The sequence below is a fragment of the Bos grunniens genome, chromosome 7 (assembly GCF_055505025.1).
Source record: "Bos grunniens cultivar Pamir isolate PY7600 chromosome 7, Bosgru_T2T1.0, whole genome shotgun sequence".
Classification (NCBI taxonomy): Eukaryota; Metazoa; Chordata; class Mammalia; order Artiodactyla; family Bovidae; genus Bos; species Bos grunniens.
In genome coordinates, this window is record NC_141171.1 from 61,974,421 (window position 1) to 61,991,820 (window position 17,400).

The 17,400-nt window shown below is 48.7% G+C and overlaps 2 protein-coding genes across 6 annotated transcripts in view; one reads left to right on the forward strand and one right to left on the reverse strand.

Annotated features, from left to right (window-relative positions):
• Nucleotides 1-16,631, reverse strand: part of LOC147369682 (uncharacterized) — a 148,255-nt gene extending 131,624 nt beyond the window's left edge. Inside the window, exons 1-3 of the mRNA XM_086412469.1 lie at nt 16,503-16,631; nt 16,019-16,274; nt 4,321-4,502 (exon numbers count right to left, since the gene is read on the reverse strand). Coding sequence (XP_086268595.1) covers nt 4,321-4,502; nt 16,019-16,208 — 372 coding nt within the window. The 5' untranslated portion in view covers nt 16,209-16,274; nt 16,503-16,631. The remainder of the gene's footprint in view (nt 1-4,320; nt 4,503-16,018; nt 16,275-16,502) is intronic.
• Nucleotides 41-17,400, forward strand: MYOZ3 (myozenin 3). 5 transcript variants are annotated; one of them, XM_086412465.1, is made up of 7 exons: nt 41-643; nt 1,990-2,051; nt 9,364-9,518; nt 10,647-10,700; nt 10,778-10,913; nt 11,343-11,505; nt 14,706-17,400. In XM_086412465.1, exons 2-7 carry the CDS (start codon nt 1,991-1,993, stop codon nt 14,872-14,874), a joined length of 738 nt encoding a protein of 245 aa, XP_086268591.1. In that variant the 5' UTR covers nt 41-643; nt 1,990; the 3' UTR covers nt 14,875-17,400. The 5 variants fall into 5 exon arrangements, with proteins under 5 accessions (XP_086268591.1, XP_086268590.1, XP_086268593.1 ...); XM_086412464.1 differs by having other exon boundaries at nt 41-315; XM_086412468.1 differs by lacking the exon at nt 41-643 and adding an exon at nt 1,666-1,894.

Below are 17,400 nucleotides of genomic sequence, written 5' to 3' on the forward strand. Positions count from 1 at the left end.
CTGAGCTCCTTGAGGACAGAGCCCTGCCTTATTTATTTTCAGTCCATAGAGAGAAGCTCAGAGAATGTGAGAAGGTAGAGGGAGAGAGAGAAGAAGGGAAGAAGGCAGCAGAAGGAAGAAAGGAAGGCAGGAAAGAAGGAAGGGAAAGAACAAGTCAAGCAAAGACATTGGGGGATAATTCATTCAATCACCTACCCACCCATTCCATCACTCATTCAACAAATATCCACCAAGTTCCTACCAGGCCCCACTCTAGGCACTAAGGATATCGTTAGCAAGCTCAGGAGACCGGTGACTCACTCTCGGCATTTCCAGGTGACTTTGGTGTGTGCGTGTGTATGTGTGCTGTACGTGTGCATGCAAGGCCTTCTGTGTGCGAGGGCTTGCTGCAGGGGCACCTGTCTTCTCTGGGGCCTGGTGCTTTTAGCATCTGTCCCTGGATCCTATTGCAGCCCGAAATAAGGCTGTGAGCCACCACAAGGCAGGGGCGACTCTTGTCAGCTGAGGCCGGAGCTGGCTGCAAGGCACACCCAGCTCGCCGACCCCCTGCACAGACACTGACCATCGACTCTCAGCTTCCCGAAAGAGGTGTTAATCTGAGGGTCTGACACCCCCTCCTGCCCACTGTGCTTCCGTCTCTCAGGTACCAGGATCCAAGGGGAGCTTGAGGGCTGTGGGGAGCGGGTGGTGGAGAAGAGTAATTCCAGAGCCCCTTCCCCCTACAGCAAAGCAAGGACCCTGCAGAAGGGCTGGGAGTGTGGGGCCTTGTGGAAGCCTGGATCCTAAATTGGGAAGGGAGGGATCCTAACCTCTCAGTTAAACGGGGAGGGGTGGCTAGGATTCCAGCTGGAGGGTAGGTTATGACTCTGCTCAGACTTCAAGATCTTTCAGCAACAGAGGGAACAGGGTCCCTGTCTGTCAAATGAGGGGTCCTTCCCGATGTCTGTAAATTTCTGTAAGGAGAGTATTTGTCAAGAAACAGATTTGGAACTGTGGAATCCTAAGTGGTCACAGTGGAGCATGCTTCACAAGCTCATGGGCCTCACCCCAAATGCATGCACGTGTGCTCATGTTTGCATGCAGCTTTAGGTGGCACAGAGAGACACGGAGCTGGAGAGCTGCTTGCTCACACTTACCAAGGGAGTCAGAGAGACTGATTAGAATCCAGGTTGCCAAGCTCAGCACCCAATGACCTGGGGCCAGGTATGGGTACGGGAGGGGAGATAATGGATGGAGGCAGATTGTTTTTCTAAAAGAAAGAATATAGAAAAACCTGGCAGCAAAGCAGAGGGGCATAGAAGTGGGTAAGGCTGTCAGGAGGCTCAAGGGCTCTGCCTTCTCTCCTGAGGGCAAGATAGGGACTCTAGACTTGGGGCCTACAGGGCTTCTCTGGGGCTTTGGGCCTCATTTTATTTTAAATCACCTCCAAGATTCCTGGGACACACCATAGATGCAAATGGGGGACTGGTGGAGGAGGGAGAGAAGCAGAGCACCATGGAAGGGAGCCGAAGGATGGGGGCTACGAAGGGGCTGATGGCTCTTTCAGCTTCCTTGCACCAGCCTGTGCCCTCAAGCTTCAGAGCTGAATACTGGGGACATGAGGGGCACACCTTGAAGACCCCAGTGCAGCCCCAGCCTAACCGGCCATGCTCCTCTCCCCCAGACTTCAACCTTCAACCTCTTTAAGCCTCTGAGTAGAGCTCACCCGAGTCAGTGGACAACAACAGTCAGACACCCCCACCTCCCCTTCTAATGTCCCAGAAACTACTCTTGATGAGCCTTGTGCTTCCTTAGCAACCTGGAAGCAGATCTGCATGACCTTGAGCATCTCCCTTGCCCTGCATGGACCTCAGCCTCCTCTTTCCCACTTGGACAGCCCTTGCTTGAGACTGGAGTGAGATATGGCTATGTGGGGCTGAGGCTGGGTGGATCAAGGACTAGGAGGAGCGGAGGCAGCTGGACCCATCTGTAGGGGTGTCTCCTCCACAGGATGATCCCCAAGGAGCAGAAGGGGCCAGTGATGACTACCATGGGGGACCTCACTGAACCAGGTAAGGCTGCCCCAGCCGCTGGGCATCCCTCAGATCCCATCCTTTCTTGGTCCCAGGCTATAGCCACTCAGCCTGCTGGCCCCAGGCCTGGGCAAACAGGTGTGAGTTCCAGGCCAGCCTGTGGAATCTGCCGCCTGGGCTGGGAAGTTTCCCGAAGCATTGGGAGGGGCCTGGCCCTGATTTCGGGGCACACGAGAGCTGAGGTTGAGTGCCATAGACTAGGCCCTGGCCCCACCTGAGTCATTCCCTCAGCCCCAGATTGAGCTCTGAGGGTCCCAGATCGAACCCTACCAATGGCCCAAGCTTCCCACATAATTGCCTGTGCTTTAACTGGGGGTCTCACTGAGCAGCCACAGCACGAGACAAGGGGTCAGGGGAGAGTGGGGCAGCGGAGCAAGAGCAGGCTGCCCAATCTGAGACAAACCATTTCACGTAAAAGCTGATTCATCCAGTGGATAAATCATCTAAAATACATATTTATTAATTTTATAAGACCTCTTCCAGAACTCTTGGCAAAATTTTGGAGTCTTTATTTGGCCTACTTCAGAGCATTTTATGTATTTTAAAAAGAAATTCAGCTAAGTCAGAAGTCTCACACTTTTCTGTGAATCATAGTGACATGGCGCTGTTGCTTAAAAGTACAGATTACTGAGGGAGCGCACAGTTACTGAGGGAGTCAGGGGGCTGATCAGAATCCAGGTTGCCCAGCTCAGTGCCCACCGACCTGGGGCTGGGTATGGGAGGTACAGATAGAAGCAGGTTATTTATCTAAAAGAAGGACTATAGAGAAACCTGGCGGCAAAGCAGAGGGGCACGGAAGCGGGTAAGGCTGTCAGGAGGCTCATCCCAATATCCCTACCCAGGAGTTCTGATCCAGGGGACCTAGGGAGGAGGCCAAGCATTAGCCACTTAGACAAGTACCCAGATGGTTCCCATGCAGGAGAGCAGTGAACCAAGCTCTGATAAATCCCTGCCTAAGGACTTTGCTGCAGTTTTGCCTCCTTAGGTGAGGTGTTCTAAGAACTGTTTCATCATGTGTACAGCTTTATCTGTGAGGCATACTTTTAATCCATTTTGTGTGTTCTTGCCTCCTTTTGATGGTTTCATTTTTTTTCATTCCATGATTTTCATGCTGAAATATGTAAGCTTTGTGAGATATCGAGGCTCTAAATAGAAGAACCAGGCAAAGCATTTTCTTTTCTTGTCTAATTAGTTACAGACCCCCCAATGTTGATGCACATCATTTATGCCAGACTGGAAATAAGTTTTTTGTTGTTGTTGTTGTTGTTGATTATTGCTAGAGTATTAATTAAGGACAATTTTGAAACTAAAGAAAAGTAGAAAGGGAGAAAAATCGCATGAGCTCATCACCAAAAGACAGCCATTGTAAAATAATAATAAAACACTGTTCTTGTGCACTTACTGTGTCTCAAATATGGTGCTAAGAGCATTTGAACTTTTTGTTATGTATATAACCCTCACAACAACTCTGTAAATTAGATACGATTATGCCCATTTTTTAGATGAGAAAACAGAGACTCAGGAAAGCCAGGAAATCACATCCTCTGTAGATGCAGAACAGATTTGACCCCAGATCTCTTTGTCTCCTAAACTGCTCCTTTACCACATGGTTACATAAATAAAACATTCATTTTATAAAATATTCAGACAAAACAGATATGAATGACTTTGAAAGCGAAAGTTCCTCATAATGAAACCATCTGGAGATAACCATTGTTAACAGATTTGTGTAAATCCTTCTTCTGTTCATATATAAACATTTATATAAGCACATACACACGTGGGCTGAATACTATACACTGTGTTCGTCATCTTAAATTTTTTTTCACTTTGCAGCACACCACATCTTAAATTTTTTTCACTCAGCTACATACCACATCTTAAATTTTTTTCACTTAGCAGCATACCACAGACTTCTTCCCATCTTAGTATAATTTATCTCACCCCTCCCCTCCCCCAGCATATAAGATATTATATATATTTATACACCCTCCTCTGACAAGGAGGCCATGAAGGCTTGACTAAGGTTAGGGGTAGAGCCTGAGGATTCCTGAACAAGTGACTTGTTGAGATTGCACTCCTAGGAGAAGGGAAGTGACAAAAGCAGGACTGGGCAGAGGAAATTGCTAAGGAAGGAAGTGGGTTCCAGAGCATAAATTAATTGCCCTATAGAAATCATCTCAGCTAAAAAAAAAAAGAAAGAAATCATCTCAGCTTTAGCAGGGGGGCTGTTGCAGCCTCTACTCACCGGGGCAGTTCTCTGCAGAGGTGGCCGTTGTGAGCTGTTAGTCACTGATAAAGGGTGTCCAGGCAGCATCCCCTGTAAGACTGATTCCCCGTTTTCATAATCTGACACCTCACTGCAGCAAACATCCTCGTACGTATATCCTTGGGTGTATTTATTCAACTTTTCTCCCCAGGGATGAATGCCTAGAATTAGAATTGCTTAGTCAAAATAGGTTTCATCTATAGCTTTTTTTTTTTTTTTTTGTCTTTAAATATTGAGTTCAGTTCATCTGAACAGCAGTTGAGAATATATGTCAGGGGACTTTTATTACATATTTTAGGTATGTATTTAGGTATTACATATTTAGGTCTTTCATCTGTTTAAGACAGAGTGCATTGTCTCGTTTGAAAGAAAACAAAAACAGTGCAAACAATTTCCAGCCCTCCTTTGTATATCCCATAAATAGTCACTGCTCATATTTGGCATGTCTCCTTGCAGATTCAATACATGCATAAGCATATACTTATTTTTTTAAACATATGAGTGGGATCTTAGAATACAAATTCTTCAGAAATTTGCTTTTTTCCCCCCTCTTAATCTATAGTGGATTTCTTTCTGATTCTAATGTGTAGAAGTTTCTTTCTCTACATTTGCTGAAAGAATGAAAAAACCATCAGCCTCCTTTTTCAAAGGCCATTTAGGATTCCGCTGAGTGGGATGAAGCGCCACACTTGCACGGCCCTCAGAGCTGACTGCTGACCACATCCGTCTTCCTCCCCCAGTCACTCTCTCTACTGTTCTCTGGGACAATTTCAGCAACCGCTCTTCTCAAACCTAAAGTACCTCCTCCCCGACTTCCATTCTCAGCTGGTGACCTTGCTTCTTATTTCACTAGAAAAGGAGCCAAAGGAGACTTCTGCAGGCTCCCGCCTCCACATCTGTCCGCTTGTTTGCCTCTGTGTCCCTGTCTCGGTTTTCCTAGCGTGAGAGGTGAACTCTCCGTGCACCTGTCCGAAGCCAACGCTTCTAGCTGGGCGCCAGACACCCTCCCTGCTCTCTCCCCCGCTCTAGGACATTCCTTCAGTAATTCTCCTCTTTAAAAACAAGCAAGCAAACAAATCCCTCTTGTTTCCATAGCTGCATCCAGCCGTGGTCCTTCAGAGCACAGCTCCTCAAAGCTGCTATCTTTACTTCCCTCCTCTCTCTCTTTTCAACATTTTATTTAACCAACTTATACACACACACACACCAAAGTAGAGAGTTCAGACCCCCGAGGTCCCCCTTTTATTCTTGGAGTCCAGAACAAATCCCAAGAAACATGTCATTCCACCCCCCCAACCCAAACACTTCACTATGCATCAAAAGTAATAAAAAGCACATTTCCTTACATGTAAAGGTATTAACACACTGACCAAAATGAGCAATACTGATTTAATACTATCTAATAACCAGTCCTGTAGTCAACTTTCTCCAATTTTCTTGTTTGTTCACGGATATCTAAATAAGAGCCACTTTGGATTCTAACATTATCTAGTTTCATGTGTACAACATTATATTTCTACTTCTGTACACACTAGAGCATGAAAAGTGAAAGTGTTAGTCCTGTCCAACTATTTGAGACCCTGTGGGCTGTAGCCCACCAGGCTCCTCTGTCCACAGAATTCTCCAGGCAAGAATACTGAAGTTGATAGCCATTCCCATCTCCAAGGGATCGCCCCAACCCACGAATCACTCTGGTCTCCTTTATTACAGGTAGATTCTTTACCATCTAAGCCACCAGGGAAGCCCATACACTATAGCATGCTCACCACCAAAAGTATGGTTTCTACCTTTCACCACAGTTGACCCCTTTACTCATCTCGTCCTCCCTCTTGGCCCCATTCCCTTCTAGCAACCACTACTCTGTTCTCTGTATCTGCATGTTTGTTGATGTTTGGTTTGATCATTCATGTTGGCTTTTGTTTATGTTTGTTTTTATATTCTGCATGTGAGTGAAATCATATGGTTGTCCTTATCTGACTTATTTCACTTAGCACAGCACCTTCAAGGGCCCTTGTTTTTATTTGGTAGCTATGTCTCTTAAATCTCCCTTAATCTAAATCACCGTCACCCCCTCCTTTTTTTTCCATGTCATTCACTCCTTTGAAGAAACTGGGCCAGATGCTCTGTCCAAGTCCCACATCCTAGATTTGGCTCATTGCTTCCTCACGGTATGGTTAAACTGTTCCTCAGTCCCTTTTCTCTTGAACCTTTTCCAATAAGGCTTTCACACCCAAGTACACCACAGGGATTGCTTTTGTGGAGATTACCAATAATAACCCCGTGTTACTAAATATAATGGTCAATTTTCAGCCCTCCTCTGACTCGACACGTCAGCAACATTTGACTCTGTTGATCAGTTCATTGTCCCTGAAACACTTTCAGCCTTTGGTCCTAGGACACCACAGTCTTTAGATTTCCTCCTGCTTCTCCCCAGGCTCAGGCTGTTTTCATCTCCTCGATCTAAATGTTGGAGGCTCTGAGGCTCAGTCTGTAGATGTTGGAGGCCCCGGGGCTCAGTCTGTAGAGCTCTTATGCATCCTCATAACCTTGGTGATCTCAGCCAGCCTCCAGGCTCAGAATGTCATTTAGAGAGCTGGAACATGAACCCACGTGGATCTGATTTTAGAGATGACACTGCCTACGCTGTCCATACGCATCCTGCTCCTACCAGCGTCCTCATCATCTCCAACACTCCTCTGTTCCCAAAGTCCCCCTTTGTTGGGCCAGCATGAAATGTGCATTTTGCTGGTGGGGAAGCACAAAGGATATGCATAGGCCCCCAGATTACTGACAGTCATCAGCCCCGAAATCCTCCTACATGGCTGTAATGACTGGTCCTAACCATGAGGAAAGAAATCAACAGAAAACTCTTCACTGAAAAACGACGATAGCAAATACCATTTGTGTACTCCCAATGTCCCAGTTTTTACATCCAAGTCAGTTTTCTCCCACAAACATTAGACTCATAAATCCAGCTCCCTCCTCAGCATCTCCAATGGGATGCCTACAAAACTCTTCACACCTTATTCTCAGTTTTGGAGACCATTAGAGGAGTTTGAATATGGGTTAGGCATTACATTGATATAAAACAAAAATTCATTCACTTGAAAAGGAAGAGAGCTTTGAATAAAAGCAAGTTACAAAGAAGCTATGTTATGATTTCATTTTGGTTAAAAAATAACATGAATATATGGTCAATTAAGAAGATGGGGGGCTTCCCTTGTGGTTCAGTTGGTAAAGAATCTGCCCGCAATGTGGGAGACCTGGGTTCAATCCCTGGGTTGGGAAGATTCCCTGGAGAAGGGAAAGGCTCCCCACTCCAGTATTCTGGCCTGGAGAATCCCAAGGACAGAGGAACCTAGCAGGCTACAGTCCTGCTAGGACTATACTCTGGACTGTATAGTCCATGGGGTCGCAAAGAGTCGGACACGACCGAGTGACCCTCACTTCACTTCACGAAGACAGGAAAGGCATACACACTAACGGGTTAGGGGTGGTAATCTCTGGATGGTAGAAAATGGTGTTCTTCTTTCCTTTTTCTCTTATGTCTATATTTTCTAACTCTCTTCAATGTACACATATGCTGTTTTGGTGGCACTAATGGTAAAGAATCCACCTGCCAGTGCAGGAGATGTAAGAGATGCAAATTCGATCCCTGGGCTGGGAAGGTCCCCTGGAGGAAGGCATGGCAACCTACTCTAGTATTCTTGCCTGGAGAATCCAATGGAGAGAGGAGCCTAGCAGGTTACAGTCCATATAGTCGCAAAGAGTTGGACACTACTGAGCAACTTAGCATGCACACACAGCACATCATGATAAAAGGCTATTTTAAAATGAAAAGAAGACATGTCTAGACCTGAATGCTTGAGAGCGGCTGCTGCATCCTCCCAGCAGCTCAGGCCAGAAACCTTGCCATCACCTCCACTCCTCTGTCTCTCTCTCACATCCCACCCCAAGGGCCTTCCTTCAGAAGATATCTAGAATCTGATAATTTCTCATCACTTCCACCATTATGGGCACACAGCTGCACAGGAGATTCAGGGACTAAATACACCTGGCAAAAGAATATCTGAAATGATGCTTGATTTCAGCATCAGTTCAGTTCAGTCACTCAGTCATGACTCTTTGCGACCTCACAAATCGCAGCACGCCAGGCCTCTCTGTCCATCACCAACTCCCGGAGTTCACTCAGACTCACGTCCATCGAGTCAGTGATGCCATCCAGCCATCTCATCCTCTGTTGTCCCCTTCTCCTCCTGCCCCCAATCCCTCCCAGCATCAGACTCTTTTCCAATGAGTCAACTCTTCGCATGAGGTGGCCAAAGTACTGGAGTTTCAGCTTTAGCATCATTCCTTCCAAAGAAATCCCAGGGCTGATCTCCTTCAGAATGGACTGGTTGGATCTCCTTGCAGTCCAAGGGACTCTCAAGAGTCTTCTCCAACACCACAGTTCAAAAGCATCAATTTTTCGGCACTCAGCCTTCTTCACAGTCCAACTCTCACATCCATACATGACCACAGGAAAAACCATAGCCTTGACTAGATGGACCTTTGTTGGCAAAGTAACGTCTCTGCTTTTGAATATGCTATCTAGGTTGGTCATAACTTTCCTTCCAAGGAGTAAGCATCTTTTAATTTCATGGCTGCAGTCACCATCTGCAGTGATTTTGGAGCCCCCAAAAATAAAGTCTGACACTGTTTCCACTGTTTCCCCATCTATTTCCCATGAAGTGATGGGACCAGATGCCATGATCTTAGTTTTCTGAATGTTGAGCTTTAAGCCAACTTTTTCAATCTCCACTTTCACTTTCATCAAACACAGGCAAAGCACACTCAGAGGAGTCATCTCAGCCCATTGGCTGGGCAAAGAATCCACAGAATGACACCCAGTGTCAGCAAGCATAGGGAGAAACTGACATACTTGTACATAACGGACAGTGCTGTGAAGAGGTCCCCTTAGAGTCAGCAGCCGGAGTATCCTGAAGGTTTGGTGGTAAGAGCTCTCTCTGTCCTCTCCTGCAGTTCCTTTGCTGGACCTGGGCAAGAAACTGAGCGTGCCCCAGGACTTGATGATGGAGGAGCTATCGCTTCGTAACAACAGAGGGTCACTCCTCTTCCAGAAGAGACAGCGCCGCGTGCAGAAATTCACCTTTGAGTTTGCAGCCAGCCCTCGTGCTGTAAGCTCCCACTGCACTCACAGGGAAACTGAAGGCCAGTCATTAGCCTAGAGCCAAACGACGAGCCAAGTGAGAACATCTGGCCTCTACAGGGGCCGCTCAAGTCCAACTAGGGGATGACTGTGGCATCGCCATCAGACTGACGCCTGCCCTGCTCTGTGATCTTAGAAGAGTTAGCTCTTCAGGCATGTCTCCCCAGACACGAAACATAAAGTGGGTTGGACAGGGTGAGCCATGGAGTGAAGGGACCCTGGCTCCTGTGAAAAGTGCCGAAGGACAGTCAGGTGTTCTGGGCTGAATGTGCAGCAAGTAGGATTTAGATTAGACTTGAGCTTGATTTAAGATGGAAAATACAGAACACCTCTCTCTTCTTCCCACTGGAAGAAGGTAAAGTCATCTAAAGAATGGGGCTTCCCTGGTGGCTCAGTGGTAAAGAGCCCACCTGCCCATGTAGGTAACAGTTCCATCTCTGGATCAGGAAGATCCCTTGGAGAGGGAAATGGCAACCCACTCCAGTATTCTTGCCTGGGAAATTGCATGGACAGAGGAACCTGGTGGGCTACAGTCCATGGCTCGCAAGAGAGTGAAGACATGACTTAGTGACTAAACAACAGCAAAGAAAGGAAACAAGAATGACCTGTCCTTAGACTTCAGAGAGACGGCAGGCAGTCTCAAGTACTTCTGATGAACTCAGGGCCTGCCATCCTGCTCCACTCAATTTCTGGATAAAACAGGAGGGGGCACCATGTGGCAGAATAACAAAAATGACAAAACATCTACCTTTGCTATGTGCTTACGACAGTGCTAGCTAAGCCGTGTGCACGTGTCGTCTCGTTTAATGATCAGAGAGTGATAGTATCATCATCATGCCCACTCTATACAGAGAAGGAAACTGAGGCTCAGGGAGGTTAACAGAAGTCCAGGGGCAATACAATAGCCGCTAACATATATAAGAGCACTTCTCTGTTCCAGGGTCTAGAGCTCTACATTATGAACTCATTACCCCAACATCCCTGGGAGGTGGGCTCTAGGATTATGCCCCTCCCCACCCCCTGCCTTTTTCAGGGGAGGCAGAACCCTGGTGAGCCTACCTGTGGTTTACTTGCCGCCCACCTCCCAACCCCACAGGTCGTGGCAGGAAGTGCAAAGGAGAAGGTGACAGGAACAGCAGAACCTGGGATGGTGAGTGTGGACAGAGATTCCCCCAAGGAGGGAAAGCCCGGGGGAAGGGGTTTCTGAGCTTTTACTCCTGTGCCCAGGTTGCCAACAGCCATGAGGGGCAGAACTACCGCTCTGAGCTCCACATCTATCCAGCCTCTCATGGGGGCCCTGGGGATGCTGAGTCCATGGCCTCCCGGCTGGTGAGCACCTACAACCCCAGCGCCCTGGCACCAGGTAAGTGGCCTCCCCACGTCCCAGGACCAGGACTGGAGGATCAGAACATGGGTGTGTTCCCTGATGGGGCAGGAATAGCACCCAGAGAGTATCTAGTCCATCTCCTTACACACACACACACCCCTCTCTGCAGATACAGCACAAGCCCAGAGAGGCGCAGCTGTGTCAGGCCACAGAGTGTGCCAGAGATGAGCCAAGACTAGAGTCTCTGCCCCAACTTGCACTTCCCCTGCTCCATCCTCCCCATTTCCAGGGATGGGAAAGGGTCCTCTTTGCTGCATCGAGTTTGGCATCACATTCCACTCCCTCCCTTGACTTCCCTTTCCTAGGTCCTTCCTTCCCATCCCCAGGTGGGGTGTGGGGGCCAAAGGAGAAGGGAACCCAGGCAGCCCACTCGTCTGCCTCCCACATGCCATACTCCACCCCTAGGTTATGCTGAGCCACTGAAGGGCATCCCACCCGAGAAGTTCAACCACACAGCCATCCCCAAGGGCTACCGCTGCCCGTGGCAGGAGTTCATCAGCTACCGGGACTACCTGGGTGAGGGCGGAAGTCACACCCCCAGTCTGGCGGAGTATCGAAATTTCAACAAGTAAGACAAGGCGGGGCTGCTCAGGGAGAGACCTGGGAGGAGGATGCACTGGAGCCAGTCACAACCACAGCAGCAGCTGCATTTCCTGAGCACTTTCTACATGCCAGGCTCTACCCCAACGCCTTGTATACATTTATTGAGTTCTGCTAAAACACAATATAACTCTTGTGCCTTAGCACTTAGTAGGTGCTCAGTAAATGCACAGGGAATGAATGGGTGTATGTGGCACACATCTTGTTGGATCCTGCTTCACAACAGGGTGGGGCAGGTGCTACAATTTTTCCCATTCTGCTGGAGAAGAGGATTATCAACAATCTGCCCAAAGTCACACGGCAAGAAAGCAATGGCAGGGCTGGGATCCACATCGGGTTTGTCGGACTCCAGAGCCCAGTTTCTTGTTCTTCATCACTGCTGTGTGCCGCCTCCTCAATGGATGTGGAAGTGAGAGTCCTTCCCTGGGTGGGGGCCCCAGATCTCACCAGTCCTAGGCCACTTCAGCCTTTCCCTTTCATCAGTGGTCTGGAAGAGGCCTAGAAAGTGACCTTGAGGTTGCGCCACTGTGGGAAGTGGCAGTGAAATGTTGGACACCAGAGGTGAGAACAATAGTAAGTGGCTCATAGTGTTTAGAGCGTGGGGCTTCATCAAGGGCTTAATGCAATCTCTACCCCTGGCTGTGTGACCTTGGGCGAATGGCTTAACCTCTCTGGGTCTCCAATTCCCACCTGTAAAAGGAGACTCTTATAGTGTTAATACCTACTTCATAAAATGGTTGTGAGGGTTGCATGAGAGGCCATGGGTAAAGTTTCTGGAAAGTGAGAATCTCTCAAAAAATAGTAGCTTCTATTATTACTATTTACAGGTTATTATTATTTTCAGGGGAGAATTTGAAAGGGATAAATTTAATGTTCCACTCTAGGGGCCTGAAAACAAATTCCAGCAGGCAGGATGGGAGCCTGGCGCTGGAGGAAGGCGTGGGGCTGGGGGATGCATTTCAAATGCAATTGGCTTCCTTACTCTGCTGCTATTTATGAGAAATTCTCTGCTGGCTTGGGCTGCATTAAGTGAGAAAGTGGAGGGTCCACAGAGAGGAGGCCACAGCCCAGCTCTTCTGGCACCTGCTCAGACCACATGTGGAGACTATCTGCCTGGCTTGGCCTTGAGACCAGGTCCCCTAAGGAAGGGTTGAAGGAGCCGGGGTGATGGGCCTTGAGAAGAGAGTGCTCTGGAGGGATGTGACTGCCCTCAAACAGCTGAGAGCATGGGAGGACCATGATGGGAAGAACAGGGTCCAACAGGCATTGTGTGAATCACAAGCCATTGGCAGAGGATTGGGGATTTCCTGCCAGGAAGGACTGGGCTGCTGCTTCTCCCGGGGCCCTCCAGCCCTGCCTGTCTAGCTATTTAAAACCCTCAGCAGACATCAGTGCTAGCAGGCAGCTTCCAGGCTGGCCAGAGCAGGCTGTGGCCCCACCGATCTCACGCTATGACGGGCTGAGGCATGTTCCCACCAAAAGAAGGGGGGTTCTTAAGGAGCCTCAAGGCCAGACCCTTCCTGGCGCAGAAGAGGCAACTGAGGTAGAGAAGGAAGGGACAGCAGTGTTGGCAGTCAAGCTGTGCTCAGCATCCACGGCCCGACCGTGAGCTCTGCGCAGCTTGGAAGCGGCCTGGCCTGCTCCTGTGGGGCCCGGCTGTTGCCACCACCGCTGGGGTGGTCCAGGCAGAAACACTGTCCTGGCTGGAACCTGGCTCCTGGCTCAGGAATGGTCCCAAGCTGCAGGGAAAACACTACATGAGCAATGCTCTTTGTTCTCTTAAAAGTAAAAAATAGTTTGAAAATCATGTATTTATATTATCTTAAAAAAAAACACACACACACAACCCTGCTGCTGCTGCTGCTAAGTCGCTTCATTCGTGTCCGACTCATTCTGTGCGATCCCATAGACGGCAGCCCACCAGGCTCCGCCGACCCTGGGATTCTCCCATCAAGAACACTGGAGTGGGTTGCCATTTCCTTCTCCAGTGCATGAAAGTGAAACGTGAAAGTGAAGTCACTCGGTCGTGTGCGACTCTTAGCAGCCCCATGGACTGCAGCCCACCAGGCTCCTCCGTCCATGGGATTTTCCAGGCAAAAGTACTGGAGTGGGGTGCCATCGCCTTCTCACGTACAACCCTAGGCAACTACAAATGAAAGTAGGGCCCTTTGTTCCCCATCCTCCAATCCCGGGTCTCTTCCCAAAAGTAGCACTGTTGTCAGGTCGGTGTGTGTTCTCAGAGCATCTACAAGCAGCTACATACCTATGGGGATGTAGCGTTGTTTGGTTTGCATGTGTATGTGTGTCTTTTGATATTTTGAATCTCATCCTATAACTTGCTTTTTTCACTCAACATTATGCTTTTGAAATCTCTTAGTATCTATAGCTCTGTTCATTCCTTTTAAGCTGTTACATAGTACTCTGCCATGAATATATTGATCTTATCCATTGTTCTGCCAGTGGGCATATGGCTTGTCTCTGGTTTGTCACTAATCACTGCTCATATCTGCTTCCTTGTGCATATGTGCATGCACTTCCTAAGCCATATGCTTACAGGTAGAGTTGCTGGTTGACAGAATTTGCACATTCTCAGGTTTAAAGGATCCTGCCAAATTGCTCTGCAAGGTAGCTGCACCAGTTCACCCTCCAGCCAGCAGTATATGAGTGAGAATCTCTCCACCATTCACTAACTTTGGCCCGTTACCAAATCACTTATTCTTGTCAGTATTGTGGGTGAGAAATGGCATGTCTTGGTTGTAATCTGCATTCTCTGATTCTGAATGTTCTTTCTAACTCTCCTTTCTCTCTCCAGTTTGTGATATATTTTTGTAAGGGGAGATGTCAAAAGGAAGGAAAAACCAGATTCCAATTCTTCCCCCTTCTGGACTCTATTTAAGGGGAGCTGAGAGTTTTGCTAGGACAGGCCAATTTTCACTCTGAAAACATCATTCTTATTAATATTTACAAACAACGAGCTATCCTGACTAGGGGCAGATTTGGGACTGGGCAAAGCTGGAGAAACCTGTTAAAGATAGTATAAAATCTTTTGCTGAGTAACAGAGAAACGGAGGCCCAGAGAGGCGGGGAGGGGACCACACGCGGTGACCCCCATGTCTGTTCTGCCACCCCGCTCCCACTCAGCCTCTCCTGCCGCTCTTCTCTCCCCAGGACCCCGGTGCCCTTTGGAGGACCCCTGGTGGGAGAAACCCTTCCGAGGGCAGGCACTCCCTTCGTTCCGGAGCTCACCAGTGGCTTGGAACTCCTTCGCCTCAGGCCCAGCTTCAACAGAGTGGCCCAGGGCTGGGTCCGCAACCTCCCAGAGTCTGAGGAGCTGTAGCTCCAGCACCTTCACTTCCCTCATCTCAGAGTTCGAATAACACCTGGAGCCAAGATTTGTGGCCAGCACTTCAGTTTACAAAGGGCCATCACACACAAAACCTTACTGCAAATGGCCTCAAAGTCACAAAGTTCAGCAGTTCCCAATGTGGCTTGCTTCAAAATCACCTGGGGGTATTTTCCTACAGGTTTCTGACCTGCCCAAACCTGCAGCATCAGAATCCCCTGAGCAGAGGATCTCTATTAGTAACTCGCACTCTGAGCTGATCCCAAGAAAACTGGTCCCTGGTTTGTGTCTTTAGGAATCGAAGCCTCCAGTGACTTCACATCCAGCCTCCACTCTCTCCTGCTCCTGTACTCTAGCTTAGTCTCCCCCAGTGACAGGGAGCCCACTAGCTGCCTATTTACCTGTGAAGCACTCTGATAATTTGTTTTTCCTTTTACTGAGACACAGATGGTCTTTATCTATTCACGCTGCTAACATTTACTAGCACCAACTGTGTGTTAGTTGCTGTGCCAGCCATAGGGAGAAGGTGGGGAATAAGCCCAGGCCCTAGCCTAGAAAGAGGGAGGAAAAGACAGTAGCGAAGACAGATTTGTAAAGTGGTAAATCACCTTAATGCTCCCTAAAGCACACTGACAACTGAGGAACCATGTGAAGCAGAGTGGGGGGGTCTCTAACCCTGGATGTGGGGTGGGGACTCTGGAAGGTGTCCCAGAGGATTTGAGTAGGGCCTTGGAGGACTGAAGGGAGCGGGGTGTGACAGGGAGATTGTGGAGATGAAGGCATTTCTGGCAAGTGGGTGGTGAGTGCAAGGGTGCGGAATTGTCACGGGTACCGGTGTGAAGAAGGGGGACGGCAGTGTCAGAGAAGGCGGTGAGTCCTCAGCGGGGCGGAGTGGGGTGGGCTGCACTAAGGAGATGGGGAAGTTATTAAGCTGGGGAGTGAGGGGTCTCGCTGGTTGCTGTGTGGGGCACAGACTGGAGAGGAGCAAGGCCAGATGCCGGGAACCCTTCAAGGAACGAGGCCTGGACTAGGGAGACAGCCATGGGGTCAAAGGAAGGAGCACCCCTCGGCACCCTCCAGGGCAGATGCAGAGTGGGGTGCTTACAAGGACGACTCCCTTCCACCCGCTTCCACTCACCATTTGGAGCAGACCCCAGGCTAGATCTCGTTGTAATGCCCACCAGGCGTAGTTCGGCCTCTGCGCAGGCTCCTTGGAAAGACGGGAAGGGAGCGCCTCCCTGCGGGTGTGGGTGGTGGTGCTGATGGCGGTTGCTTTTTACTGGGTGCCTCGGTAGTCGTGCTGGTAGCAGGCGTTCTGGATCCCCCATTTCTAATTTTCAGTACAACCTTGAGACAAAGGCGTGGTCTCGCCTTACAGATGTGGCTATCCAGACCTAAGAAGGGGAAGTGACTTGTCTGGGGACAAAGCCAAAGTGGGGATCTGTCCAATTCCAGTGAATATCACTCCACTGGGTGGCCAAGTCAGTGCCCGTTCAGTCTGGAATCACCTAATCCTGGTGTCATGCTTTTAGAGCTTAAGAGTGCAGGCTGGGGGTCAGACTGGATGGGGTGGGTTCTAGTGCCACCACTAGCTGTGGGAACTCGAGCAAGTCATTTCTCACCTGTGGGCCTCTGTTTCTCCACTTGTAAGATGAGGACAAGAGTACAAGACCCTGCATAGGGTTTTGTGAGCATAGTGATGGACACACAGGTAATAAGCAGTCAGATTTTAGGCAACTACTGCTCTTGGCTGGATACGAAGTAGGCTCATGGAAATGTCACTGGAGGTGTTAGGCTGAAACCTGAAAGAGAGCCTCCGATGACCATAGGGCTCCCTTTGGACATGACTTACTCCTTTCCCCGCTGCCTCCCTCTGCCTCCTCCCTGACTCCCTCTCCTGGGGAGAGGAGAAGGCCACAAATCTAGCTGATTCCCAGGTGTGCATGCTAGAAATCTAGCTGGTTTCCAGAAATAGAAAGAAAATGGCTGCATCTTCCTTCTGCTCCGGAGGAGTTTCTCTGTGCCCCACCCAGTCTTAAGGGGCCAACAGCTGATTTAGATTTACTTGCAATTGATGTGCTGTCTTGAATGTGGGAGCTGCCATTTAAAGCTGTGTTTCTATGAACTGAAAGCCAATCGTTAAAGGGTCTGAAACAAGGAAGAGAGGATATGGACTGTCTTGGGTTGGCTCTTCTGTGCTCTGAGGGTAATGTTAGCCAGCGGGTATGAAAAAGAAGCTTGCTGCACCCCAGAGTAAATCCTCATTCCTTGTTTTTTCTGAGGTGTTAAAAAAAAAAAAAAAAGGAATGCTTATTGTAAAAGTAAATAAATAAATGAAGTAGTAAAATGTGAAGGTATCGGTCCATAGAGCTCCTCCCATACACAAACGGAGCCCTTCCCTCCTTCCTGCTTTCTGCCCCATTCCCATACATACACCAGAGGTAACCACTGCTAATTGTTTGGTCCCCTTAGAATTCTAGACTTAATTGAATAAAGACGTACATGTATATAGATGCATAA

What these genes read in the sequence shown, in the direction of transcription:
- MYOZ3 (XM_086412468.1), top strand. Translation starts at nt 1,815, where the DNA reads ATGACCTTGAGCATCTCCCTTGCCCTGCATGGACCTCAGCCTCCTCTT. An exon ending in GGGGGACCTCACTGAACCAG is followed by an intron (nt 2,052 to 9,363) that starts GTAAGGCTGCCC and finishes CCTCTCCTGCAG; the next exon opens with TTCCTTTGCTGGACCTGGGC. An exon ending in GAGTATCGAAATTTCAACAA is followed by an intron (nt 11,506 to 14,705) that starts GTAAGACAAGGC and finishes TTCTCTCCCCAG; the next exon opens with GACCCCGGTGCCCTTTGGAG.